Here is a 26,703-nt window from a genome sequence, read left to right as displayed (position 1 = left end):
TTGTTTTGTTCCTTTTGCTTGTTTTACTGTCATTTTATAGTTTCATAATGTCAAAGTCTTATTAAATATAATTTCTCTTCAATTTGTTAGTTATAAAAGAATAAACATATGACAACACATTGATCACATTTCGAAAAACTGTAGTTTGTTCTTTATGTGACTATTTTCTGATTTGAATTAAATAATTAAAATCTTTGGATCAGATGTAAAACTTGAGTCCAGATTGTGAAAACAAATAATCTGATCTACATTAATTACTTAATATCCATATTAAAACTTTCTTTTTTTAAATGGGGCTAAATTTGGTTTAGGGAAATGTGATGAATTCAGTTTTCAACATGTAACATTATTCAGTTAAATGAGTCTAAATCCATTTCACAGATGGGTGTTGTTCCATAAATGAGTTGATGCATCATAGCAGAAAAAGCTTTTATTTATTTAGTTGCTGCTTGAAGTCGCTTGACTCCAACAAAAGACTCAGAACATAACAGAACATCACCAATATGAATATAGGGTGAAAAGTCCAGCGAACAGGGAGTCGAGTCTCTGAACAAAGCAAACATCCTCTTCTCGTGCTTCAGACACAAACAGCAGGAGGCGGAGTCTCAGCAAATGACAATGGTGAGCGATTATCAATCAATTCAGTGATACGTCAGGATGCACAGACTCGTGGACCTTCAGATGCATAGGAACATCCAGACGAGCTTCACTCTCAAACAAAGGCAGCGTCCACGGTGGAACCAAAGGCAGAACATGTGAAAGGAACGCATATGAAACAGACCACGGGTCGACAGTCCGAGCCCAACCCACTTCAGGAAACAAACCAGAACCAGAACAGAGCCTAGGGTGTCAGAACGGACAACGGGTCAACGGGCCGAACCCACCCAGCCTTCAGGAAACAAACAGAAGTAGCAGCAGGAAGTCAAACATCCACCCAATGCTGTCGGAAACCCAAACCCCCAGAACCAGGGCCAGAACAGAAAGCATCAGAACAAACCAGAATCATCAAAACAGGTTCTGAACATTTACACCTAAACTAAAACAAAACACTGAGGTTCACTGCATCAACTGGAAAAGACTGGGTTTAAAACCAGTTTCAAACTCAATTTAAACCAGTTTCAAACCTCATTTAAACCAGTTTAAAACAAGATTTAAACCGCATTTGAACCAGATTCAAACCTCCTTTGGACTGGATTCACACTGTTAGTACTTTAAGACTTGATTTTAACTGGTTTAGTCCTGACCCTGGTCTGGATTTGAACTGGTTTCCCCAGATTCAGACCAGTTTGAGCTTTAACTAGTTTTAAACTGAATTTGTAGTGGAGTCACATCCTTTCATCATCATTACATAATTTATTACATCACATCACATCTGACTGGTTTCACACCAGCTTTAAACTGGTTCAAGCTTAGATTCACTCCTATTTCAGACTGCTCTTTAACTGGTTCTAAACTAGTTTCAGACTGGTCCTTAACTGGGTCTAAACTGGTCTCAGTCTGATATCCATCGAGGCTGGTCCATGTTGGTCTGTGATTGTCAGTGTGGTCTTCCGGGACCTCGTTTGTCCCTCATCTCTCTCCGTACGTGGTCACAGGGTGAACAGGCTCAAAGCGAGTGGAGCTGTTTATGGGGTTTGGGTTCAGGTGCAGGAGGACATCCCTCTCTTCGTGTCCTGTCCTTCGTGGCATTTGGTGGCGGTGACGAGGGGGTGGGGCCGTGGCGGGGCGTGGCCCAACTTGTCACCTCTTCTTTTGGGGGCGGGTCCGGGTCAGTCAAAGGGGCTGAAGTCCCTCTCCAGGTTCTCTGACTCGTCATCATCGGAGAAGAAGTCGTCCTCGTCAATGTCGTCCTCATCGTAGTCCTCGTGCCACTCGGGGACGTACTCCTCATCGTACTCGTCGTCCTCGTCCTCCGCGTCCTCACCACCTTCCTCCCCCGTGTAGTTGTTGTTGTCAGAGTCTCCAGAGTCCGACGCCTGGTCCGACTTCGTCCTGAGCAGAGAAACATGAACAAACATCACAACAACACCATGTGTTCCCTGAGGAGTCCAACAGGATGGTTTTACGAGTGGTACTCACAGTTTGTTGGCGTTGCTGTGATTGGACAGATTTGTTGCCTGAGTGGATTCTGGTTCCTGACTGCTTTTGGACTGATAACCCACCCGGAAGTCCTGCTCAGAAACACAAGAAGTAGTCACATGACAACAGATAAACCAGCAGAATAACAAATGCATCATGATGAGATTAACTGGAGTTTAACTGGACTTTAACTGAGGTTCAACTGGACTTTAACTGCAGTTTAACCGGAGTTTACTGAGGATGTATTTTCCCTTTGATTCCCTCCGTTTTAATGCACACATTTGGACTTTTCCGAGCCTGGATTTGACCCATGTCCTAATGGCTTCAGATGGTTCTGGATCACCATGGTCCAGTTCAGGTCTCTACCTGGCTGGAGTGCTGCAAGATGGCCAACAGCCTCTCCTGGATTCGTCGGATCAGCTCCAGTCCGGTGTTGAGGTGTTCTGGTTTCAGCAGTCGGACACAGGAAGCCAGGTCCGTGCACTGCAGCAGCGTCTCCTCTGAAACACAAACCAGACCCGTCAGAACCAGCAAACCGGCCCAGACCCCAACCACAGGGCTCTAGGTCCAGGTCTTACCCAGCAGGATTTGCAGAGCATTGGTGTGCAGGTCTAGAGCCTCCGTCTGCTGCTCCATCACGTCCATCTTCTCTGTCTCCTGGTTGTAGTAGCTGTAGACACAAGAGTAGGCCAGAACCTGCAGACGACACACAGGGATCAGAAAACTCACGGAGCAGAACCCCATCTAGACCAGATGAACTGTTTCAGCTCAGGCCCAATGGATACACAACCTTAACAGTACTTTGGTGACACACATCCATATTCCACCAAACACAGATGTCATTATTAAACATGAGGTCCACGTCTCGTTCACACCAGGTGAAACCAGGACCAGGTGTCCATTCAACTGTCCATTTTATCAAACAGATTCACTTTTATTTGACCATAAAAAGTCAAAAATGATGTAATAGTTCATCCTCAAACATACTGAGCTTCAGAAAACATTCACATTTAGGTTGCTGGAATCAGATAATTTGGACTTTTCCTTAAAAAAATTGCTAAAAGCAATGATAGAAAGTGTAGACAAATTTAATAATCAAAAAACAGATGATTTTCTGTGGCTTCAAGTTCAGCAAAGAATGTGCTTCTTCATTTCAACACATCAGCATTTATCATGTGGTCATTTTAGCCTGGACATCAGACCTAGGAATAAAAATCATGAAACTTGAGGACAGAAACAGGTGAAGTTTTAACTTCTACATCTGGAGAAAAACACACTTCAAAAGCACAGACAGCATGAAGATTCAAAGATGTGTAAAATGTGGGAATGGTGTAAAACACACAAGGCCCTGGTCCATGTAGCAATAAAGATGAAGATTATGATGAAGGTGTTCTGACCTTCCGAGCCTGAGCGAGGACTTTGCAGGCATCGATGACAAAGGTCAGACTCTTCATCTGCAGAGCTTCGTTAATGGACGATACTTTGTTCTCAAGGTTTATGGCAAAATCCTGAAACACAAACATCAAATTCACCTGATTTTTCGGAGTCTCATCAAATAATAAAACATCAGGTGAACGTCACTGATTTTGATTTCACCACAGGTGTTTCACACAGGACGTTCAGAGGTCAGTGAACAAATGTCAGAATCTGGAGGAAAAATTTATGAACCCTGCAAGGACTTCATGGTGCATTCAGGTGCTCCCTATAGCCTCGATACTCAAATAGTTTAGATCTGTTTTTTCCTTCTTCTCAGAATGATATCCCATGACACCAAACCTTTATAGTTTAAATACTAGGAGTTTTTTTTTTCTCAGAATATTACAGCTTCTTTTCTTGAAGTATTGCAATTTAAAGTAAAATACATTTCCTTCAAATATTCTGACTTTCAGTTACTTCTATGACTTTGTAGAAACAGTAGAAACTTTTTTGCTGAAACAGTGAAAATATTTCACCAAAACCTCATTTCATGAATAAATTCTACTGTTGTGTGGGTATTCTTATTTTTGTCTGTATTTTTGTCTGTCGGGTCATCGTGGTCATCTCCAGAGGTTCATTAAACTGAACTGACCCGGTCTCTCCTGGTTCTGATGGCGTCATACCTTGGCCTGATGGTGGAAGGTGCATCTCTCGTTATAATCCTGGAATTTCTTCTCCTGACGAGCAGCTTTACTCACCTGGAAACAACAACATCATGAAGGAAACACAAACACATGTAGCAACATGTGATTGGATGACCATAGTCATGTGACTGTGAGGACCAACCATAGCAGAGCAGTTGTAATAATCCTTATGAGTGGGTTTCCATGGTTTCAGACACCTCCAGCAGAAACCATGGTTACACTTGGCACAGGTCATACTATCAACAGAAAAAACAGACGTTGTTGTATTGTTCCATGTTAAATTCTTTGCTTAATTTCCTATGAGGCGTCAGCTGATCTGTCCCTCCACAGCCCCACCCCCCAGTACGTACTGTAGACAGCCTTCATTCTTCTCGATCTGGGCCTGGCAGCTTGGGCAGCGTTTGGAGATGAGTTTGGCGAGGTGTTTACTCTGCGCCTCCATGCTCATGCCCTCGTAGTAGCCCCCATCATCCATCCACTGGGACATGTGGCTGCAGCTGGCTGGGTAGTGGGCCTGCGGAGAGGGGGGGGTCACACAGTCACACACATCTATGCTGCTGGCACCTACAGACCACAGGGAGGCCTGGGTGGAGTTCAGCGTGACCTCTGACCTCTGGGAAGTTGCAGTTGAAGCAGGATGACCAGCAGCACTTGGAGCAGGTTCCCATGCTGCCCATGTTCTCCTTACACAGGATCTGGTCACAGCCCTGGGGGTTGGTGCACCACGTCAGGTTGGAGCAGCACTCCACGTAGCCCCGCAGCAGGGCGTTCTCATACTAGGGTGGGGGGGAGAAAACCCTCAGAACAAAACCCTAAAACAAATCAGAACTGACTCAAGTGTTTCCGTCAGGTGGGAGGGATGTTACCTTGGCGACTGTGTCCTTGTCAGTGAGGATGCTGAGGAAGAACTGTGATGTGGGCTGAGCCTGGCAGTCTGTGATTGGACAGTTACAGTTCATCACCAGGTTCTGCTCAATGCGGGCGGTCAGGTACTCCTGCCAACAGGACTGAAACAAACAAAGAACAGTAAATAACAACATTTAACAAATGACAACTATGAACTAACAAAAAGTGAAGGTTAAATTCTATTTTACTGAACTGACTTCTGTCCGTCCTCCGTTCATCTGGGTTTCATTAGAAACTCCAAACCTGTCAATACCTTCCACTATTTTTAATTTATCTAGAACATTCTAAGTCTGTAATCTGGTCATGTGACTGTTTTCTATGCATTTCCCAGTCATGTGACTGTTGTGTGCGTTTCCCGGTCATGTGACTGTCATGTGCGTTTCCCAGTCACATGACTGACCGTGCAGCAGTAGTGCATGCAGCTCAGTGACGGGCCCGGCTCGGTGGGAGCGGGGCAGGGGCTGACGCACACGGGGCAGGCGGAGGCGGGGCTTGGCGGAGGCTGAGGGTTTCGGATCTTAAGTCCAGCTGCAGTGAAGAGGCTGTCAGGGTCATCAGTGAAACGCTGGACCAGCAGGTCCACATTCCACTTACAGTGGACCAGCAGGTGTTCAGCTCGGTCCAGGTCCAAGCTCAGGGTCCCGGACACCTGAGAACAATACATCCAAAGGTCTGGTACTGAATCAATGCATTTAAGGGGACATTTCAGCTTTTAAACATGTAACCCCCCAAAAAAAACAAAAACAACAACAATGAACACAAATGCATAATTTACAGTGTTTCTGGCCAATCAGTTGCTGTTTCCAGGCAGAACAAGACAATCAGAGCAGAGTAGAATTCAGACTGGACACTGTTAGAGTTATTTTCTGTTCATTTGAAACGCACAACGCTCTTTGTACGGCATTGTCATGGTTACCGACCTGCTGGACCGTCCTCTGCATCAGCTGACGGACCTCCTCCTGTGTCATTGTCCGACCCATTGAGAACAGAACAGCATCGAGAACACCGTCCTCGATCTGACAAGGAGCCGCGGCCAGACTGGAACAAAAACACAACACATATAGGCCATTTAACCACGAGACATTCCAGGAACTGATTCATCTGAAAGAACTTCATGAAGAAACCCAAGGACCTTTCCAGGATCAGGTCACTTATGATGTTCATCCTTAAACCATGCCCATGCTGCGTCAGGATGAAGTGGTGGCGTTAAGTTCATGACAGGTTTTCTGTGTGAATTCTGTGACCTTTGACCCACACTGCTGATAGTTTCAGGTTAGATGTGCATATAAACAACATTGGACTCCGATTGTCCTGATGTGGATCCAGGTTTTTAATCAGGTGGTTTCAGGTTTTTATGCCTGAATTTTACATTGGTTTGATGTTTTTCTGATTGACATCTTTAAAAATGTTGTGCCCTATGTCCATTTAACACATCTTTTTGTGGGCGTGTCCAGTCTGTGGTCAGTATCACATTAACATCATTAATCGCAGAAGACCGTTTGGATTCAGGACATTTAAAAAAATAAATAGAAAATGTTTCATCCATAAATAAGAAAATGCAATGATTTGCATCCATTTGAAAAGTTATTAAATAAATGAGTATGTTTATTTTTACCACTAAATTCACCTTGCAATTCACTAAATATTTTATTATATTATGAAAAAAGTAATTTAACAGTCAATTTATTATATAGAAAATAGTATTTTTGTAATTGCATTAATTCTCTTCATTTGCATTTAATTCAAATTGAAATACAAAAAACCACTAAATAATAGAATTAGATTAAACCTTGTTTTGTCTTTTATTTACATCATTTTCATCTTGCTTCTTCTATTTCGAATCTAAAATCCCTAACACTCTGGTTTCAGGTCAAAACATCAACATTCCAACTATGAAGAAGTAATTATTCCATAATATTTAATGATATTTAATACTATCCTCATAATCATCAGCATCAAATGACATGAAAATATTACAACATTTTAGTCCAAATCAACCCGGTTTATCTTTATCACTAGAACAGGGTCAGTGATCAAACTGAACAATAAGCTTCGACTGCGAATAAAAATAAAATACCAAACACCCAACAGTTCAGACTGAGTTTATTTACTTTTTTAGAAAACTTAATTACATTTTCACTCTAAGTCTGTGATTGGTTTCCTTGAGGTTTTGTGTTAAAGTGTAAAACTAAAATCACACAGAAACTGAACTCAGGTCAGTTCGTTCAAATATAAACATTTACTAAAAAGAACATTTTGATTTGGTGAAAAACTGAGAATCCAAACTGACCTCAGATCAGTTCAACCTGAGAATCTTTAGAACTGTTGGATTCTACTCAAACTGGACCCAGACCAGCTCTGACTCAAACAGTTTTTTCCAGGGTCCGGTGGACCTGTGGTGACCCGGTGCGACTCTGGACAGAACCTTCTGACGTCTATGTGAACTGTGTGACCCTGACGGGCAGGAGTCAGAGGTCATGCTCACACCTGATGTCGGCCCTTCCATCGGTGTCCTGGCGCAGCTCGGTCCGGCTGAAGGAGAACTGGGCGTGGCCCTTCTGCGGCGTGGCCGGGTCTTCGGGCAGGAACTCTACAATGTGTGGATTGTCGTCGTTGCGTCGGACGCAGCCTTTGCTAATGACATGCATGATGCAGGACAGGACGTCAGCGGTGCTGCAGCTGAAGCGCCCGCCGCCGGGTGAACGACATGCCTCCTGTTTCTGACACGAGTCCAGAACCTGGTGGAGAACCGGACCAGTGGAGGGTTAGGATCCCGACAGAGATGGACTAAGGAAACGGGGGGGTGTGTGACCTCTGACCTTGAAGACCAGGTTGTCGATGTGCATCTCCTTCTCCTGCTTCATGATGTGGACGATCAGACAGTAGATGTAGTTCCTCTTCCTCTCCAGAGTTCCTGCTGCATCCTCGTCCACGTTCAGGTAGGTCTGCGAGGGAAGGAGCCGGAGACACGCCTCCACACCATCCTGACTGCGGGCCGCCACCTCTGGGTTCAACCGCAGGACACCTGACAGAGGCAGGACAAACAGCAACCAATCAGAAGAAGAGCTTTAAGTTGGTGCAGTTGAGGATCATATTACAGCGTTTACATGATCATCTACAGACAAAGCCTTTGGGATGTTTTTGATGAACGAGGACCGACCCCTCCTCAGTTGTGTGTGTCAGTGTGTGCGTTGGCATGTGCTGGTGTGTGCATTGGCATATGTGTTGGCGTCTGTGCGTGCGTTGCCGTGTATTTTTCAGACCCTGTAGCAGGTCGGCGCTGTGGCTGCAGGTCAGCGGTCCGCCCTCGCTGACCAGTGGCTGCAGAGCATGGATCAGGACGGTGGCAGTCAGACCAGTCAGCTGCAGCAGAGAGTCCACTGGAACCTCCTGCACAGAACACAGAGCCCATGGTCAGTGAACGCACCACACTCAGACATGTTTTAGAACCAGTGGTGAGTGTTTGTCAAGTCTTATTTGACATTTGGTCTTCTACCACAGATTTTCTTGTACATGTAGTTTTAATGGATCCTTTCAGTGTTTGTTGCTTTTCTGCTGGAACTCATCCTGTGTTGTGGTCATGGTGTGTTTTTGTCATACCTCCTGTGTGTTGAAGTGCAGTAGGATGTACATCTGCAGTGTAGACACGTGCAGCGTCCAGCAGCCGAACTGCAGCTCAGCGTGACCGAGCCACGTCCACTGGAGACGGCGAGGCTTGGAGTGACTCAGCCCATACATGGACTGACCTGAAACACAAGGAGACCGGTGTCAAACACTGGTACCGACAGTGACTGCATGGGAGGAGCCAAAGCTTCGAGACAGGACTGCAGCGGCTGAAATGGATGCTGGGAGCTGTAGTACTGACTGTGAGTGTAGAACTGGGTGAACTGGTTCAGGTAGGAGCAGAGTTCTGGAGGAAAGTGTGTGGTGGGCTCTTCCAGGAAGCAGAGCGAGGAGACGGTCCAGCAGCGAGGAGACAGAACCAGGACCTGGACCTCGGCCTCCTCCTCTGACTCTGCCCACTCCTCCTCCATTAACTGTGGCAACAAACACAAGACAAACTGACTCAGACTGACACCTGGACCGACAACATGAGACAAAACTAGATTAGATTCAAATGGAGACCTGAGACCAAATTACACTGCGACCAACTGTCCAATCACTGACGGCCTCAGTACCAGATATGTTAAGGCCAGAGGGGTTTGTGGGTTATCGTGACCTGGTCGTGCTCCTGCAGGCGGCGGTCCAGCTGCTGCAGTCGGTACAGATGAAACTCCTGCTGAAGCTCGGCCGACTCGCTTAGGTTCTTCAGCATCTGCTGAGGGAAGCGACTCGGGAAACAGCTGCCAATGTGATCAATGACGGCACCCTCCAGCCAGACGTTCCCCTGAGCCAACAGCCGGTCGCCCAGGTAGTACCTGACAGGACACAAGCGGGTTAATTCATCTACCGTCACATTCCACGCATCTGACACTGTGTTAACAGATGACGGGTTCAAACCTGTAGAAGTGTTCGAAGGTGTTGGCGAGCTCCAGCCCAGACAAAAATAGCATCGGCTCCAGAAACTGCTGCAGACGCTGCAGAGTCTCCACGCCACCGGATGGAACACCGCTTGACTGGATCATCTTATCGATGTACTGAGCAAAACGCTCACTCACCTGCAAACACGGTCAGAGACCAAATAAACCAGTTTAACACCAGAAATCACCTAAACCTAAGTTTAACATATCACCACACACCACAGAGGAACTAAACCTGAGTTTGACATGTATGAAACCTGACTTAGTCCTTAGTCTCAGTTCAGGCAGGCCTACTGTACATGGATGGTTTACTTAATCCCGAGTTAATCCAGACTTACATGCATGGCTCTGAGGATGGACAGCTGCAGTAACGCTGCACTGAACCCATGTCTCAGTGCAAGAACGAAGGCAGTCTGCTGTCCAAACAGCTCCTCCATGGCGTTCTTCAGTCTCAGGTACAGTGTTCGATAACGTTCCACAAAGTCCGGTAAAGTGCAGCTGGACTCCAGAAATTTTTTCACCTGGAGAGGGGTTAGAATTCAGGATCCCAGATGATTAAACTTTTAATGTTAATGAGCTCAGAGGGTCAGGGTTAAGGAGCTCATGGTATGTATTGAATCCAATGGCCTCACCTGGCGCTGTACCACTCCCTGCCAGCAGAGGGCAATGCCTGCAATGCTGCTGCTGCTGCTCTTCACTTTGGGTTTGGCTGTGGACGATGAGGAGGACGAAGAGGCTGCGGCTGCATCTTTGTTCTTTCCCTCTTTACCATCTGGAAGAAAAAATTTACAGATGTCTGATCAGTGAAAGAAGTTCAATTTCTTAATGTGAAACAGAAAAATGAAAAAAAAACAAAAAAAACAAAAAACAACAAAAAACCCTAAATCAAAATGAAACATTAGCCAAAGGAAATAAACAACATAAAGATGAAGCAAGTCTCGTTCTGTCCTTTTCCATCTGAAAGGAAACATCAGTAACCAGAGGGAAATGGGAACAGGAAGTCTGCCTTCAAAATAAGAGCAGCCCAAACTGAAATTAAAGATGGCGACGTCCTGATGGCTTCACTTTGTTGAAGCTGAATGTCAACAAGGAGCAGGAAGTGACTGACGCCCCCTGCTGGACCACGCTCCAATCAGCTGCTCTGGGCTTTTGAGATGTACTTTTCTGACACCAGGGGGCGCCATGTGACTTCCTGTCCTCATTTGGACATGAAATGTAGAGAGCAGAGTGTGAACAAACAGCAGCCGTTACTTACTCTTCAGCTCTTTGCTTCTGTTGAGACCTTCTGGAGACAAAACGATAGAACAAACATCCACAACATCACTCAGACAAACAACCAACACACTCATTATCAGTTCCAATAATCACAGCATCTGCATTGATCTGATGAAGTAAATGAAGCAATGCCCCACCCACTGCCCTCTTTGATTGGTTGCACATGAGCCTATCCACAGTGACATGAAACATCTACTCATTATTGGTTTTTATTTTTTAACTGGTGCTCATTTAACATCTAATGTACCATTACTGGATCTACATGTCTGTTATTTATAGACTGATTATTAATTATTGTATCTGTATTAGCTCTGATAAACCAGGTGTTTCCATGGAAACATTCTTGTCAATAATGTTCATTCTTCATTTCAATTACAGATTGATAACTGATCATTGATACTCACTGGATTTGACAGGTGGTCTGAGCTCCTCGCCGTCCGTTCGACTTGTGTCCACGTGGACCAGAAGGTGCGTGAGGCGGCGAACTCTGGAGTTAAAGATGGCCGCCCGGCCCTTACAGCGGCGAGCTGCCTCGGCGTTGTCCAGGTACTCACTGAGGAGCCATGACAGAGGGCTGCATGCCGAGGATTCTGGGTAGAGACGCACGAGGCGGAGCACCAACCAGTTGGTACTGTAGGTGTACCTCAGTGTGATACTGTGTACTATGCGTACCCTAATATACCTGATACTGTAATACTGTGTACTGTGTGTACCATGTCTATTGTGTGCACCTGATAGCTGATAGTGTAATACTGTGTACAATGTGTACCTGATACTGTAATACTGTGTACTATGTGTACCTGATAGTGTAATACTGTGTACTGCATTTACCTGATACTGTAATACTGTGTACTATGGGGGTGATCAGAGCCTCCCAGCAGGTCTGGCCTAGAGCTTCAGCTGCTTCAGCGTCTGGAAGGAACCGATCTGCAAACATCTGCTCGTGTCGAAGGGCGCTGTTGAGTCTGAGGACACACAGACAGACAGTTAGAGTTCTGAACTGGATTTGCCGATCACTGACCTGGTTCTGATCGGGTCTGCACATGTGGACCCGTGGATGTCAGCTTTACTTGTTGAAGAGCTGCAGAAGCTGCGTCCTGTCCTCCGTCACCTCCTGACACCAGGTGTGGGCCTTGGTGCTGTAGAACAGGTAGGTCCGACAGCACAGCTGTTCTTTAAACACTGGCCAGAACGTCGGCTTTGGACCCAGAACCTCAAAACCATGGACCCGGGTGTCGATCCCGCCCTGTCAGGGAGAAGGGGCAGGGAGTCAAAGACCAGGTGACAGGTCAATGTACATGTGACAGGTCAATGTACATGCGACAGGTCAATGTACATGTGACAGATGCATAGCAAAGCTTGGTCCAACCTGCTGACACCTCTTGATCCTGATCTGGATGATGGACCAGAACCGCGTCACATTCTCCAGAAGAACCACTCGACTGGCCGATGGTGTCACATTCACCTGTACACACAGGTGAACACAGGTTTAACCAAAGGGAAGTGTGGATGCCAAACACACATTCACTTGTAAGCATCGACCATATAGAGCATTCAACGCACCGTGTTGAGTTCAGTGTTGATGTTGGTCGGGTCGTCTCCTCCTAGAACCAGGATCCGGGCCGGCATGTAGCTTGAGTCCTCGCTGGCCACCAGGATTGCCAGCTGCCTGAGGAACGGAACACAGAACGGACCAATCAGTCGCCTGCAGCCCTCACCTGTAACATCATATGATGTGTGTTCTGGCCCCTCCTATTCCACCACACCTGATGACCACGCCTTTGTGCATGTAGATGTTGATGAAGTGTGACCCAGTGCAGCCGTTGGACTCCCAGTACGACTTGGGGTTCTTATCCGTAAGTTTGTTCGCTCGATGGTGATTGGATGAAACCTCCACCTTCTCCCAGCACTTATCCTCCTTCAGCTCCACACTGGACCCTGAACGCACCACCAATTACACCACCAGTTAGATCAGTCACCCCAGCCTCAGGTACAAACTGTGTTCAATGGATGTGTGATAAATGTGGAGGTTGAACAGACCCTGGCAGAGGTTCCTCAGAAACACATCGAAGAAGGGGATGTTGATTGGCTGATGGCTGCGGCGATGCTCCTCAATCTGACCCAGAACCATCTGGAAACAGGAAACACACAGTGCCTTCGTACAGGGAGGTATAATTCATACACACTGAACACCATTAACCCATCTGCGTTTAACTCCGCCAACCTATTAACATCCACTGATCATGTGAGTCAGTTCTCACAAGGAAACAGAAAATGCTCAATATAAGCAGCAGCTTCAGGTGACGAAGTCAAAACCAACCAACTCTCAGACAACCCACGTTTCCCAAACCAATCAATTATTTGAGTTACTTCTGCATAATAGTCATCATTCAGACATAAAAATGATTACATGAAGGAAACAGAAATATTACATTTATCACACAAACAGAAAACAAAATATAATCATTACACTAAAAGGAAATGTTACGAAGTAAAAGATTTTGTGAACTGTCCAGGAAACAAACGGACAATGACCATTTCAGTGTCACCACATTGTCCTGAACATGTACTTGAATCACAATTCTAACAGACTGTACCTGAACGCATCCCAAGTGTCCCTCAACATATCTCACAGAGCAGCCCTGGAGGCAGACCATATGTGGCTGTACCTGAAAGCATCCTGACCATATCCAACTGTCTATGAATGCATCCCAACTGTCCTTCAACATATCTCTACCCTATCCAACCATTCCTGAACCCATCCTGGCCACATCCAACTGTTCCTGAATACATCCAAACTGTGCCCAACCACATCTCACAGACCAGCCCTGGAGCCAGACCTTATGTGGCTGTACCTGAATGCATCCTGCAAGTACGCTGGTGGTCATCTTCTTGTAGAGGCTGGCGTACTTCTCACAGTCTGTGATCAGGTCTCTGAGCTCCGTCACTAACAGGAGGCTGCTGCTGTGTTTGTCCAGAGCTTTGAGCAGAGCCTCTTTGGTTCCCAAACGACACATGACCACAGCATAGTCCTTATTCAGAGATGCCAAGCGGTACAGGAACCCGATGAACAGCTGGACCACCTGAAAACACATCAGGACAGATCAGACTGTGAGACTCAAACACAGAGCCTTCCTCTAAGGATGTGAAAACAGTGACCCATCACCTCTCTGTCATTGATGAAGGCCGTCATGGATGACAGACACGGCTCAATGCTCTCATGCCACGGTAGGACGTCCTCCTGGTAGTTATCCAGGAACTTGTTCAGGATCCTGCCAGAATAAACAACCAATCAAAGAGAGAACTTACACTGCTGAGAACTGAAAGACAATCATTTGTCCATTGTGCCAAAGGATTTATCCATCATTTTGGTCTGAAGTGTTTCTCCAACAGTGCCACAGTTTGGATGAACTCCTCTTATCTAAGTCTAAACATTGTTCTACCATCAAACATCTTGAACATCTTCTGCTGATGAAGAGTGCAGCTGATGGTCAATGTGAACCAGCAGAGCTCCTCCTCCGCTGGCAGGACTGAAGGCACCAGAGCTTCACCTGTTTACCTCTGAATTTTTGTTAAAGACCATCATCATCATCTTCACAAAGCGATTTGAAGGTACCTGAGTATGGAGAGCTGGACAGCACGGTCGGCTCGGTGCTGCTCCAACAGACGAACCAGGTCCTGATATGTGTCCCGACTGTGAGTCACCTGACCAGAGAACAACCAGTGTCAGGTGATTGGTCACACACTGGAACTGTCACCTGTGAGGTGTTCAGGTGTGCATTGCCTGTGAGGTGTTCAGGTGCGCGTTACCTGTGTGCGTTCGTCCTCCAGCTGTAAGGGGTCATCACAGATGAGTTGCTCCAGAGTCTGGATCACCTCCTTGGTGGCTGTCAGCTCCTTCAGACTCACCACCAACATCTGCAGTTCTGTGTCCTTAAAGTCCAGCTGCTCATGGCTCTCTGAACCCACAGGAACATACATGTTAACATTCACATACAACACACGTTGAGTCACAGATAAAACACCAACAGACAGTATTATTAATCATTCTACTGATGGACAGGACAGCACAAACTCAGGTCTACTGGTCGTATTGTGAGGCATACCTTTCCTCCACAGCTTGTGGAGCATGGAGATATGGTTCAGATCTGTGGGGGTCAGGTCTATGAGGAGGTCAGGTCTACGTACCTTTGCTCTCCAGCTTGTGGACCATGGAGATGTGGTTGAGGGCGATGATGGCCAACATGGTCTCAGCTCTGGACAGACTCAAACACTTCTTGAGGACAGCAGTGACATCACAGGCCACCAGCTGTTCAGCCAGACTCTTATGGCTGGAGATGAGCGTGATGATGATGAGGAGGCCATTACGCACCGACAGCAGGCAGCTGAGCATCAAGGGGTCAAAGGTCAGAGGTCAGGGGAGACATTAGGTATGTAGGTGCAGAGATCAGATGGTGTCTTTACCCCTTGGTTTTTAGCATGAGGTCGATGGCATTGGGAATCACTCCCAGCAGTCCTTTGGAGCCTTCGGGCGTGGCCGAGCCGATGCTGGCAAAGATTTCCAGCATCATCTGCGTCCCAGACTCAGACAGAGGGAGGCTGCTGCCGACACTGCGGAGGTCGTGTTTATTGGCGCCAGTGATGACCTTCAGAGTCTGGATGAAGGAAACCATCGGAGACCTTTTACACACTTTCAACAGTGACTCACACGAATAAACCATGTGGGTTATGGTTATCCATAGGAGTCTGACTTATGGTTCACCACAACCATAACCCTGTGTTTCATGCAGACTCATGAGTTCATTCATATTTCTACATGTTTCTACATGTGTTCCTCACCGCCAGCCCCAGCTGCTGAACGTGAACGACACTGGAGAACTCCTGCATACAAGACAACACAGCTTTGACTCCACCCTCTGTGGCAAACGACACCCTCCACTCGTACTTCAGCATCAGCAGGCGAGTGAGTCTCAGAGTACCCAAGACCAGGTCCTTAGAAGATGATGACAGCAGCTCCACCAGCAGCTTCAAGACCCGGTCCCTGAAAGACCAACACCAGCAACTTTAGAACCCGGTACAGTAAAGACCTTCAACACCTTCAGGACCTGGTGCGTTAAACAAATTCAGGACCAAGTCTGTTCAAGACCTTCAGAACCCGGTCCAGTAAAGACCGTCAACACCTTCAGGACCCAGTCTGTGGGTCTATACAGGACTCACCTGGTGGTCTGGGTCTGTGGTTGTGGTCTCACCTGATGGTCTGAGTCCGTACTGCTCTCACCTGAGGTCTGGGGTCTATACTGGTCTCACCTGATGGTCTGGGCTGAGTCGGTTCTCATAGAGTTCTTCTCCTGGCCCCCCTTCTCTTCTAACAGTCTGGTGATGAAAAGGACAGCCGCCAGCTGCTGGGCCTGGTCGGGTCCAGATGCGGGTCCAGATGCAGGTCCAGATCCAGATCCTCCTTTCTTCAGAATGTCGACCACCTCCCCAAGTTTCTCCAGGACCGTCTTCTTGCCTTGGACCCGTGGGTTGTTGAACACTGATCAAAACAAACACCATCCTGTCAGTACTGGTCTCAGATCAAGACCACATCCAGACCCTCTACTGTGCTGAACTACAAGTAGAACCACAACAGACATAAAAACATGAACAGTGCAGTGGACTGCAACAAGATCAGAAGGACGTGCACAGTACAGTCCTCTATGGTTCACAATTAAAAGTCTTGTTCATCCAGATGCCTTTACTGTGAAAGGATTACAGGAAGTGTTTGTACTAACACAGGACACAGGGTAGATTTACAGACCCCGGGCTAGAAGGATCAGGTCTCAACTCACTCCACACACCAGTACCATGATGATTAAATCTGAAACTATCTGAGGTTTTATGAGTCACCGGTTCTTTTAGAACATTATTTCAGAGCAGAGGAGGAGTCATGAGTCAGAACATTGAGGTTCAGAAGTGAAACACTCCTCATCTGTGGAACTAGAGCCAGCTGAGTCCAGAACCAAGTCTGAATCCCTCAGAGTCAGTGAAGGAGTGACAGATCTACAAAACAGAGACAGACCCATACAACCAGTGAGAACCAGTACCGACCCGTTCAATCCCGTCCCACCTTTCATCTTGTCATCCAAGTCTTCGGGATATTTACTGTCATCCTCTGAGGGCAGCTCGCTCTCCGTCTCCGAGTCGGGTGGAAGCTCCTTCTTGGCCTTTTTAGAGACTGAGCCCAAGGCTGAGGAGGTGGAGCCTGAGGATGAGGAGGAGGCATTCTGTCCTCCTGCTCCTCCCCCTCCAAGACCAGGCGACGTCAAAGTGCTCTCAGCTGGAAACACAGACAGACTCATCAGAACTTCAGCCTTGACCCAGGAAACACCTGGAGTTCCACACTTAGACTGAACACTTAGACTTTTTTTTTTTATTCCTCTTCTGGCGCCGTCACGAGTGGCAGCCCTTCCAGTAGCTTCGTGTTTTGTACTACTGTGTTTTTAAGTTTGTGATACTGCTGGAACCTGTAAATTTCCCTATGGGATGAATAAAGTATCTCTCTCTCTCTCTATGTGCCTGTCACTGCTGATTCAGACCAAGGTTGTGCATCAGACCCACATCCCCAGCAGTAAACCATCCCATATTTACCCTGAGCTGAGTCCTAACTGTGAAAAATGGAATATTTCCAAAGGTACTTTCATCCATATGTGCTGGTCCGGTTCTGGTCACAGGGGTTCAGTTCTCCATCTCTGATTCTAAAGGTCAGGTTGAAATCAAACCCTCTGACTATGTTGCTGGCGTAACTGAGGAGGTACATTTTTTATATGTGTAATATTTTAGCATCTTGTGGAGGCTTTGACAGACTTTATTTTTGATATGTGTAATATTTTTTAACACACACTATGTGCTACCTAAAAGTTGAGAAAATTAAACACTTGCTTCAAAATTCAAACAAAAAGTTCCAGGAAATTTGGGGCCCTTTCCTGAACACATTCCACAAACTAGGGGCAGCTTGATCCAATTCGGGTGCATTGAACATTGTTTGGTTCCTGGTGTCCTCACCCAGCAGCTCCTCATCCTCCAGACTTCCTCCGCCTCTCCTCAGGTAGTGTTTGGTGAAGGTGTGCGAACACAGCAGGTCACTCAGACACGACGACGGCAGCTTCTGCTTCAGGTAATGCAGCAGCTTCTTCGCCACGTCTCCAGGGACAGACAGACCAATCAGAGTTGAGTCGTCCAGCTCCGCCTCCTGTGGGATATATGGTTTAGAGCCTTGGTTTCTGGGTTTCCCAGTATGCTCTGCGTTTGTTCTGTTTTACCTGGTCGTCCAGGCTCTGCAGCAGGATGGCATTGACCTCCTGTTGCTGCTTCAGCTCCAGTTTCTTGATGAAGAACAAAATCTCCCACCACTCTGCACGACTCAGAGCCGCCGCCTCCACCTGGACGCCCTCTGATAAGTACGGCAACGAGTACAGACCACCAGGAGGCTTCGAGAAGAACATCTGACTCACTGAGAACAACACCATTCAGAAGTGGACACAGGAATCACAGATCTACACATGTCAACTGTCCAAAGTCACAGCACTAAAAGGTCAAAGGTTAAAACATGATATCCAGTCCATCATTAGTTTATTAAAACAACAGCATCTAATGCCGATGAACCTGTCAACAAGTTAAAACGAAAATCACACAGAGGCTGAATCAACAAAGACCTAGTTAAAGACATAGACACCCTGATGATTCAGCTCTGTGTGGAACATCCCCTGTGTCATATCTCTTGTCCAATGTCCTGTGTGATGCATCTCATATTACGTCATGTCCCATATCCCTTGTCCAGCCCCATCCCGTGACATTACCTGCAGATAGTCTCAGTGTCTCTGTCAGAGACGTGGCCTTCTCCTGCGTCTCCTTGTCCTTGGCCTGGCTGCTGCTGCCACTGCCCAGGATCTCCACCATGTGCCAGTGGACCCAGTAGGTCCTGGACAGAGAGTTCCAGTATACCTGGAGACCACATGCAGACAGGTGAACAGCCAATCAGAACGTCTGCCTGACCTAAACCTCCACAAAGCACAGGAAAACTGGGCTACATTTTATTAGAGTAGAGACAATTTGGATTGAGATTCTACACCAAAAATAGAGCTGAAACGATGAATCAATCAATCAACTAATCGAAATGAATCGATTAAAAAAATTATTCGATTGCACCTTTCCTGAATCAAAGCTTTGTTTCCTCAATTTGGCTCCCACTAAACATTGGTTCCACTGTCATGTTTCACAAAAATGCTTGTGATGCACATGACGCCAGGATCAACACAAACAACTTAAGAGAAGACGACAAAAAGGCAGAAAATGTCTAAAGTGTGTGAACACTTTAAAATGAAAAACAAATAGGTAAAACAAACCAAAAAAACAAACCAAAAAAAAAAAAACAGTCCAATGCATCCACTATGTACAGAGCTGGTTCATTATAGTGCTCAGTCAGCATTAGTCCTGAGAGCAGAGCCACACATAATGTAAAAGTTCAGGCTAAAATTAACCCTGTTAGCATAATGAATGTATGTAGCAGTTGCTGGTTATGGAGAAAAAAACTGCATGTTCCTGCATCACTTTAATTCATGCTTTTCTGTAACTGTTGGTTAAAGAATTGATGGAATAAACACACGCAGGCATTCTTTATATCTACAGATAATTTTAGATGTATTTTTATATTGTCATTATTTCTATATAGATAATTTTTTATGTATCTTTTTACTTTCATACTGTTTGTAGTTGTTGTTTCAGCTGGTTCTGGAATAAAGGACAAGTTGCTTGTCATTTTCAGATATGTCTGTTTTACATTTTTACAATTACTTACTATTTAGGCAAGGCAAGGCAGATTTATTTGTATAGCACAATTCATACACAGGGCAATTCAAAGTGCTTTACAAAAATGGAAAAGAGACAGGTTAAAAACACACAATTACAATTAAAACATAATCAATAAAACATAAATGATAATCAATTCAAAAAAAGTAAAAGAGAAGAGTGCAGATAGAACCCTTTCAGTTGTTCTATGCACAGTTGAACAGAGCTGTTTTCAGCCTGGACTTAAACATAATCACAGTAAAGGTCTGTCTCACATCATCAGGAAGACTATTCCAGGGTTTAGCTGCATAGAACTGAAACGCAGCTTCACCCTGTTTAGTCCTGACTGGGCACCAGCAAAAGAACAGTCCCTGAGGTTCTCAGGGTCTGAGATGGTTCATATGGGACCAACATGTCACAGATGTACTTTGGTGCTAGACCATGGACAGCCTTATAGACCAGCAGAGCTGTTTTAAAGTCTATTCTCTGAGCCACAGGAAGCCAGTGCAGAGATCTGAGCACAGGATTTACAACTAACTGTATACCCGAATCAAAGAAAATAATCGATTGATCAGTCGTTTAGAAAAATAATCGATATCTGCAGCTCTAATCAAAAGATCCCAAAATAATGTTTAGACCAGACCGACCAGACAGAGAAACAGTAAGACTGTTGGGACATGGACCAGGAATGGGACCTGGACCTGGAGTCCCTCCTGTTGGGGTCCAAAGCTCATAACTGAAGGATGGCTTGGACCAAGTTCTCTAGTTTTGCAGAACTTCAGGAGCTTCATTATCAGTATCAGCCTGTTTGTGGTGTTTGTTTTTATTATTCTTATATGTTTTTGGTCTTTCAGACCCTCGTGCATCTGCATCGTCAAAGGGGGGACCTCAGGTGAACCATGTGACTAACCTGTACAGGCGGCGATCCGTCGTTGCTATAGCGGAACTCTCCCTCGTCTCCAGCGCTCACCTCCTCGTAGTCCTCCAACATGCGGACCGCCATGCCGCTCTTCAGGTTGTCCTGGACGTATTCCACGTAGGCGGAGCGGCTGGCAAAGTCCGAGCTCGTCTTGAAGCTGTTTCCACCCTTCTTCTTGGCCGGCGTGGCGGCGGGTATTACCGACACACAGCTGGCAGGGAATGCAATTGGCGAGGCACAGAACCGAGGCTGGAAGATGGACCTGAGGAGTGGGGGTGGAGCCTCCTCTCCCCGCTCCTCTGCACTGACCACGCCTACTCCCGGACGGGGGGTGGAGCCATCGGGTGGCTGACGGTTACGGTCCCAGCCCATGACCCGGACCAGCTCCGAGATGAGGTTGGCCATGGCCATGGTGAAGTCAAACTCCCGCTGGACACGCAGGTGCTCAGCCTGGTGGGCGGAGCTTGTGGATGCAGGGGAGGGACTGGCATCCTGTCTATCTGAGCTAGGGTCCGCCCCCGCTGTGTTCAGTTTGTCCATAAGTGATGTGACACACAGGTAACGTTTGACCAGAGAAAACAGCAGCTTCCCCGGAATCTGACGAGGAAAAACACATAATTACACCTGACACCGACTCACATTGAAAATATTCATGTGTACGATTCGCTGCCGCCGCCGACACTTCATCAACACAAACCAAAGACAAAACATGAGCCGATGACCATTTCATTACATCTAGATGTCTTGTAGTAGGATGTGGAGAGAGTTAAAGTCCAAGTACTTTCTCGTTCAGGTCTGGGTCACCAGGTGTATATGAAAATTCTGGTTAAACAAGAAGAGTTAAACAAGTCGAATCTGTGTATCACCTGTTCTGTGTTGGGTGACGGTGATATGCATCAGTATCTGCATCACATGACCAGGCATATTGTTTTCATTACCAGAGTTGGAGGTTAATAAACGAACCCAGGAGACGTTTACCTGAGGCAGGTGGATCCCTTCGAAGGAGATGCCGTGTTCCTCCGATGACGTGGTTTCTGCGAACAGTTCCAGCAGTGTGTAGCGGTTGTCAAAGTCCATGTGCTGCTCGATGCCATCCTGTTGACTGAGGGACAGGAGGACGTACGCCCGACTGCCTGCACACGACCACAGAAGAAGAAATGTCAAAGACGCACCACAGAAACAGTGACAACAAACACCAACAACATTCAATGTATGGATAAACATGATGAATCTGAAGGGAAAATTAGAGGTGGAGACTTTACTACTGAAAGAAGAAGATGATGAACAACAACAACTGAATGAGAGAAACCTAGAAAGAACAAAAGACCAAAAAAAGAACATCAACACTTACAGAAGAAATTAGTTATGTGATGTGATTAAGTCATACTGGAATAGAAATCCTACCATTTTGGGATGTAAAGGCTGGATGATGTTCCACTAAATCCTACAGGTTTTACTCATAAGGAGTCTCTAATTCAAACTCTGACAATCTACATGAACATATTCTGATATGAATCGATGATTCTTGTTAATAAACTGTTAACATGTAAAAATATGTAGTAAAATCATGATCGACAGATTTGTTTCAGTTCAGACTGTGGTGTTGTGAATATACGCGACCTTACTCCATAACATGAATCTGAAACACCTTCAGGAAATGTGGGCGAGGTCTCAATCTTACAATGATTCCGATACTGAGGGGTCAGAGGTCAAACTGTCACTCAGACACAAAGCACTTCACATTCATCACTTTGGGAGGAGGAAATTCAGAGTGAAATATTAAAAAAATCACTGACGACACAAAGACAAATACAGCATTGACCACATCCACTACTCATCAACTTTCACTCTTCAGCATGACCAAACATTTAAATATTCAACCAATGACAGGGCCAGAACGCTCTTCAATATGACACTGCATTATTTGTTTAAATGATCAAACTGTCGATGCGACTACATCCACACTGACACATTAAACCATGTTAAGAACTGCACTATAATAACTTTACATCAATGTTCATGAATTAGGTCATAAAACACACATCAGCGTATGATGTATGATGTAGGTGAATGCCCATTTTCCTCCAAGATTCAACCTGAGAATCAAAAAGGTGGGACTTTGTGCCACTGGTCCGGGATACTCTCATTTGATTGGTCCACAGCAGTGTCTTTCAAAAAAGCATTACTTTACATTAATCCCATCATTCCACAGCGCCTTTTGTTCACATAGGTTCTGGTCTCCTCATTGGTCCGGAGTTTATCATTCACTATCTCACAATTCATTCACTGACAACTGATGTTTGAGTTCATTTATTCAATGACCTCAGCCTTTGACCTCTGTGTTTGTGTTAAATGTTGCAGCATCCTGACGGATTCTGTTCACATACAGATGTTTAGATATGTCAACCTCACCTACAGACCCATATTACTCAGCTTTTGGTAACCCACCCCTGGTTCTCCCAGGCTACAGCAGAGGATTGTGGGTACCTGCGTCGTGCGATGCCAGTGCTCGGAGCATTTTGCCAGCGCTCCGTCTGGTCTGCGTCTCCTTGTTGCAGAGCAGCTCCATCAGCAGGTTGAGGGCGCCGGTCTCCTTGAAGACACCGACCAGCGAGCCGATGCTGGCGTAGGCGCTCAGCACATGGATGGTGTGAGTGATGCTGATGGAGAAGTCGCTCTTCTTGGCCATCTGCTTCCGAGCTCGTCGTACCAGGTTCTTGACGTCCTCCTTCATGTCGGACAGCTCCACCTCATCAAAAGTGACGTCAGCGGGGACCTGCCCTCCATCAGCGGCTTCTCCCCGCCGCTGCTCCGCCTGCAGGGGGCGCTGAGCATCTGCCTTCCTCTTCCCAAGCAGTGTGGGGCAGTTGGCATAAACGTCCTCTGTTGACATCCACATCAGGATGTTCTCTGGTTTGGTCTCTCCGGAAGCTGAGCCACTGGACGTGCCTGCGCCCGAGCTGCTGCTCCCAGCTCCACCCGTCTCACTGGCCCCACCCCCAGAGGTGGAGCCATCATCTATAGTGACCAGGCACCAGCGGATCAGGTACTCCGTCTGTCCATCGTGTGTGCGGCGCTGGCGGATCAGCTCCTCCGGATACGCCTGCAACCGTGGACCGAGCTGGACCAGCAGGTTCCCGTTACGGCGTTCGCCCACCATGGTCGCTATGGAAATGGGAGACAGGTCAAATAATGTCATCAGATCAGGGTTATTATAGGAACTGAGGACTAAAACTATTGGAGGAGAAATCATTTCATAAGCTGCAAAGTCTCCTTTTCATGTCAATGAATCTGCCTCCAAACACAACACTACCCATGAGCCACATCTGCTGTCACCATAGAGATGAAGCCTCAAACAGTTTCTACTAAACATCATGTGTAAGTTCATTTTAGGCGTATTTCACTTACGTAACACTCCTTAAGCAAAAACAGAGACACACACACAGACCAAGAGTCTTGAATGATGACTGAAAATAAAGATGTTGATGTATTTTCTCATAAAACTCAGAAACAGAACAATTATGGAAAAAGAAACAACTAAAGCATTATAACTGTAAAATAATCAACATATTTTATGAAAAACTGTCAGATTTAGAATAAAGTGTGAAAAATAAACTTCTAAACAGAGTCAGTCTCTGTGTGATTCATACAATTTAATTTGCCAGTTTTTATCAGTTCTGTCAATTCTTCATGAAACAATATCAATATTTTATTAATTCAGCCCAAAGAACAGCTCGATACTCAATTCACACCAATGTAACTATTCACATAAAGTACATTTCATCACTTCCTTATTCTTACATTAGTTTTTGGTTCAGCCAACTCAAGGCCTCATTCCTCAAATGAAAATGTAAACTTTGTGTTCATCACATCACCACTATTTTAATTCAGTCACTGAATAATTTATCTCTAATTTATATTTTATATTAATTTCTGCTTCATTTTATCAACTCATAATTTCATTGATTCATTTTTATTTCTTCCACTAAACAAACCAAATATCTCAACAGTAACTTGTATTTATCCTTAAATAATGTCTGACATCAGGTTCAAAGTGGAAATAAAAGCCTCAATATCAGAAATGCATCCACAAATTGGGATCATTTTCTGTCAGTAACTACAGTCCTGATCAAGAGTATTTTAATTCAGTTTTGATTATGATTTCACACCATTCAATCCATTTTAAGCCACTTCAACCATCTCCTCTCTGACAATAATTTCCGCCTTAAATAAATGTTTTCTGGTTAAAATTCAGTGTAGTTTAAAACTGCAGCTTATGAAACTTTAGACAGAAAAAACGATTATTTGTGTTCATGTGTTGGTTTTTACTGGTGAATGTTCACCAGTTAAGTTTTGTTTTCATTTTTCGAGCCTGCTTCCTCTTTCTGGATCGGACTAAACTCTGGATATCACATGTGTTATTGGGTGTGTTGCCTGAGCCGGGCTCCATGAAGCCTCCGGTCAAAGTGAGACACCTGATGACAATACAGTTAAAACCCTGAAACTGTTAACTTTAAACCGCTGAACCAGACGGTAAGTGACTGGTTACCGTCACCCCAGTTCCCTTCATTCCAGTCCCCTCAGTCTGACACTGGGACTGTCAGTAAAGTTCCAGCAAATAGCCTGATCCCTGATATCTGAACGCAACAGTGTGATAAGCTAGCCGCCGGAGCTAACGTTAGCACAGCTGGGTCGTTAAGTTAACAGGTTCCATGCACAGTGTGTGTTTAACCTGTTAACTGTCTAACTAGCTGGTTAAATTATTAAAATGACGAGAGTGTGAGATAGCAAAACACGCTGTCGGACTCAGAACGTCATGCCGAACCTCCATCTACAAACCTTCAACATTGTGTACATTAGCATTTGCTGAGTTCAACTCTGGATTAAACTCAGTCACAACACTTGGGTGTTAATTAAGTTCATTAATGACGCAGAATAATTCGGTGTATTTCATGAAAACATATAGAGTTTCATCTGGTAGTAATGTTCACTTCCGAACTCGACCAAAATATCCATCTGTAAATGTCAAACTTCACGGATTAGAACTAAAACAACAGATACATGGAGCATAAAGTCATTAGATCCATAAGAGTAAGTCAGCAGATTTTAATCAATGGAATTCAATCAATTCAATGCAGACTAAACGCAGGCTCTAATGTGGATGACATGTCAACTTGTGTCCACGATCACCTGTTTCCTGATGGAATAGTTAGACCTGACGCATCTGAGCCATGTCTTAAAGTTCAGTATCTGAGTCTAGGTGATGATTAATGCGTTTATTTATGTCTAATTTAATCCTGTGTCGTGTATTAAACATGTTAAACAACGGGGTCGGTGACAGTGAACGTCACACCAGACCTCCGTTGACAAACCTCTAGCTTTAATGTTCATTTGGTTCAAACTGGATCAAAGTCTCATGTTGACAACAGATCAGATGTTGGTCGGATCCATCGGAGTCTGAAGGACACTTCGGCGTCCAAACCCACCGGACCTGATGTTCACCTGACGTTCACCTGCTGTTTACCCGGTGGACATGTCAGGTCCTGTCCGTCCACTCTGCGCCGGGACGCAGAGGGACAGTCCCGGTGCAACGGGAACTAGAACCGGGTTAAAGTTGGTTCTCCGTGTGACTGTTTGGTGACTGACAGGTTATATTCAAGCCGAACTGGACCGTATGTCCTGTTTTAAGTGTCAGACGTGTTAAACCGGGTTTCTGGTCCGTATGTTCCGGTACCAGGGTCGTGTTCTACAGAATGAGGAGGTTTGAGGACGTAGTTCGGTGTGACTCCGCTGTGTACGGTATCTACGGATGTCAGAGCCGGGCCTGCACGCCCCCCTCCCTCCCCTCCCCTCCCCTCCCCTCCCCTCCCCACCGGGTCCGGGTCGGTGGAGCCCCGGGCGGGGGTCGGAGTTACCTGCCGTGTCGCAGACCTTCCCCTGGGGTTCAGTTCTCGGCCTCAGTCTGTGTTTCCGTCTCCGCCCTGACGCGTCGGTTCCCAGCCTGCTCCCGGTGCTGTCTCCGTTCTCCGCCGGACGTCTGCTCTGTAGGATGCGCATT

At 45.9% G+C, this 26,703-nt stretch overlaps 1 protein-coding gene across 4 annotated transcripts; it reads right to left on the bottom strand.

The window, feature by feature from the left end:
• Window positions 1-415: 415 nt before the first annotated feature.
• Window positions 416-26,703, bottom strand: cul9 (cullin 9). 4 transcript variants are annotated; one of them, XR_003937502.1, is made up of 46 exons: window positions 26,561-26,703; window positions 23,133-23,810; window positions 21,624-21,778; window positions 20,637-21,242; window positions 18,739-18,883; window positions 18,202-18,392; window positions 17,945-18,131; window positions 17,010-17,219; window positions 16,208-16,436; window positions 15,740-15,941; window positions 15,365-15,555; window positions 15,089-15,285; window positions 14,711-14,859; window positions 14,517-14,605; window positions 14,067-14,172; window positions 13,756-13,983; window positions 12,941-13,031; window positions 12,667-12,838; window positions 12,464-12,569; window positions 12,270-12,365; window positions 11,971-12,146; window positions 11,732-11,865; window positions 11,305-11,490; window positions 10,881-10,910; window positions 10,258-10,397; window positions 9,964-10,146; window positions 9,606-9,763; window positions 9,325-9,523; window positions 8,971-9,142; window positions 8,706-8,851; window positions 8,369-8,495; window positions 7,925-8,130; window positions 7,593-7,843; window positions 6,026-6,143; window positions 5,506-5,754; window positions 5,066-5,206; window positions 4,811-4,975; window positions 4,550-4,713; window positions 4,342-4,435; window positions 4,179-4,253; window positions 3,477-3,587; window positions 2,658-2,775; window positions 2,446-2,579; window positions 2,080-2,171; window positions 1,169-1,992; window positions 416-1,124 (listed from the first exon to the last, which is right to left on the bottom strand). XR_003937502.1 is itself a non-coding variant. In XM_030156170.1 (45 exons), exons 1-45 carry the CDS (start codon window positions 26,700-26,702, stop codon window positions 1,770-1,772), a joined length of 7,962 nt encoding a protein of 2,653 aa, XP_030012030.1. In that variant the 5' UTR covers window position 26,703; the 3' UTR covers window positions 416-1,769. The 4 variants fall into 4 exon arrangements, 3 of the variants coding, with proteins under 3 accessions (XP_030012030.1, XP_030012031.1, XP_030012032.1); XM_030156170.1 differs by having other exon boundaries at window positions 416-1,992; XM_030156171.1 differs by having other exon boundaries at window positions 416-1,992; window positions 10,881-10,907.

Source organism: Sphaeramia orbicularis, chromosome 15 (genome assembly GCF_902148855.1).
Source record: "Sphaeramia orbicularis chromosome 15, fSphaOr1.1, whole genome shotgun sequence".
Taxonomy (NCBI): Eukaryota; Metazoa; Chordata; class Actinopteri; order Kurtiformes; family Apogonidae; genus Sphaeramia; species Sphaeramia orbicularis.
Note: the sequence above shows the minus strand (reverse complement) of the source record. Positions and strands in the feature narration are given on the sequence as shown.

Bases quoted from the DNA above. Each gene is read 5' to 3' on its own strand.
- cul9 (XM_030156170.1), bottom strand. From the start codon at position 26,702: ATGCGCATCCTACAGAGCAGACGTCCGGCGGAGAACGGAGACAGCACC. The intron at 14,173-14,516 runs GTACCTTCAAAT...TTATTCTGGCAG, and splicing joins GTCCAGCTCTCCATACTCAG to GATCCTGAACAAGTTCCTGG. The intron at 11,491-11,731 runs GTAAATGCAGTA...GTCTCTACCCAG, and splicing joins ACACAGTATTACAGTATCAG to AATCCTCGGCATGCAGCCCT.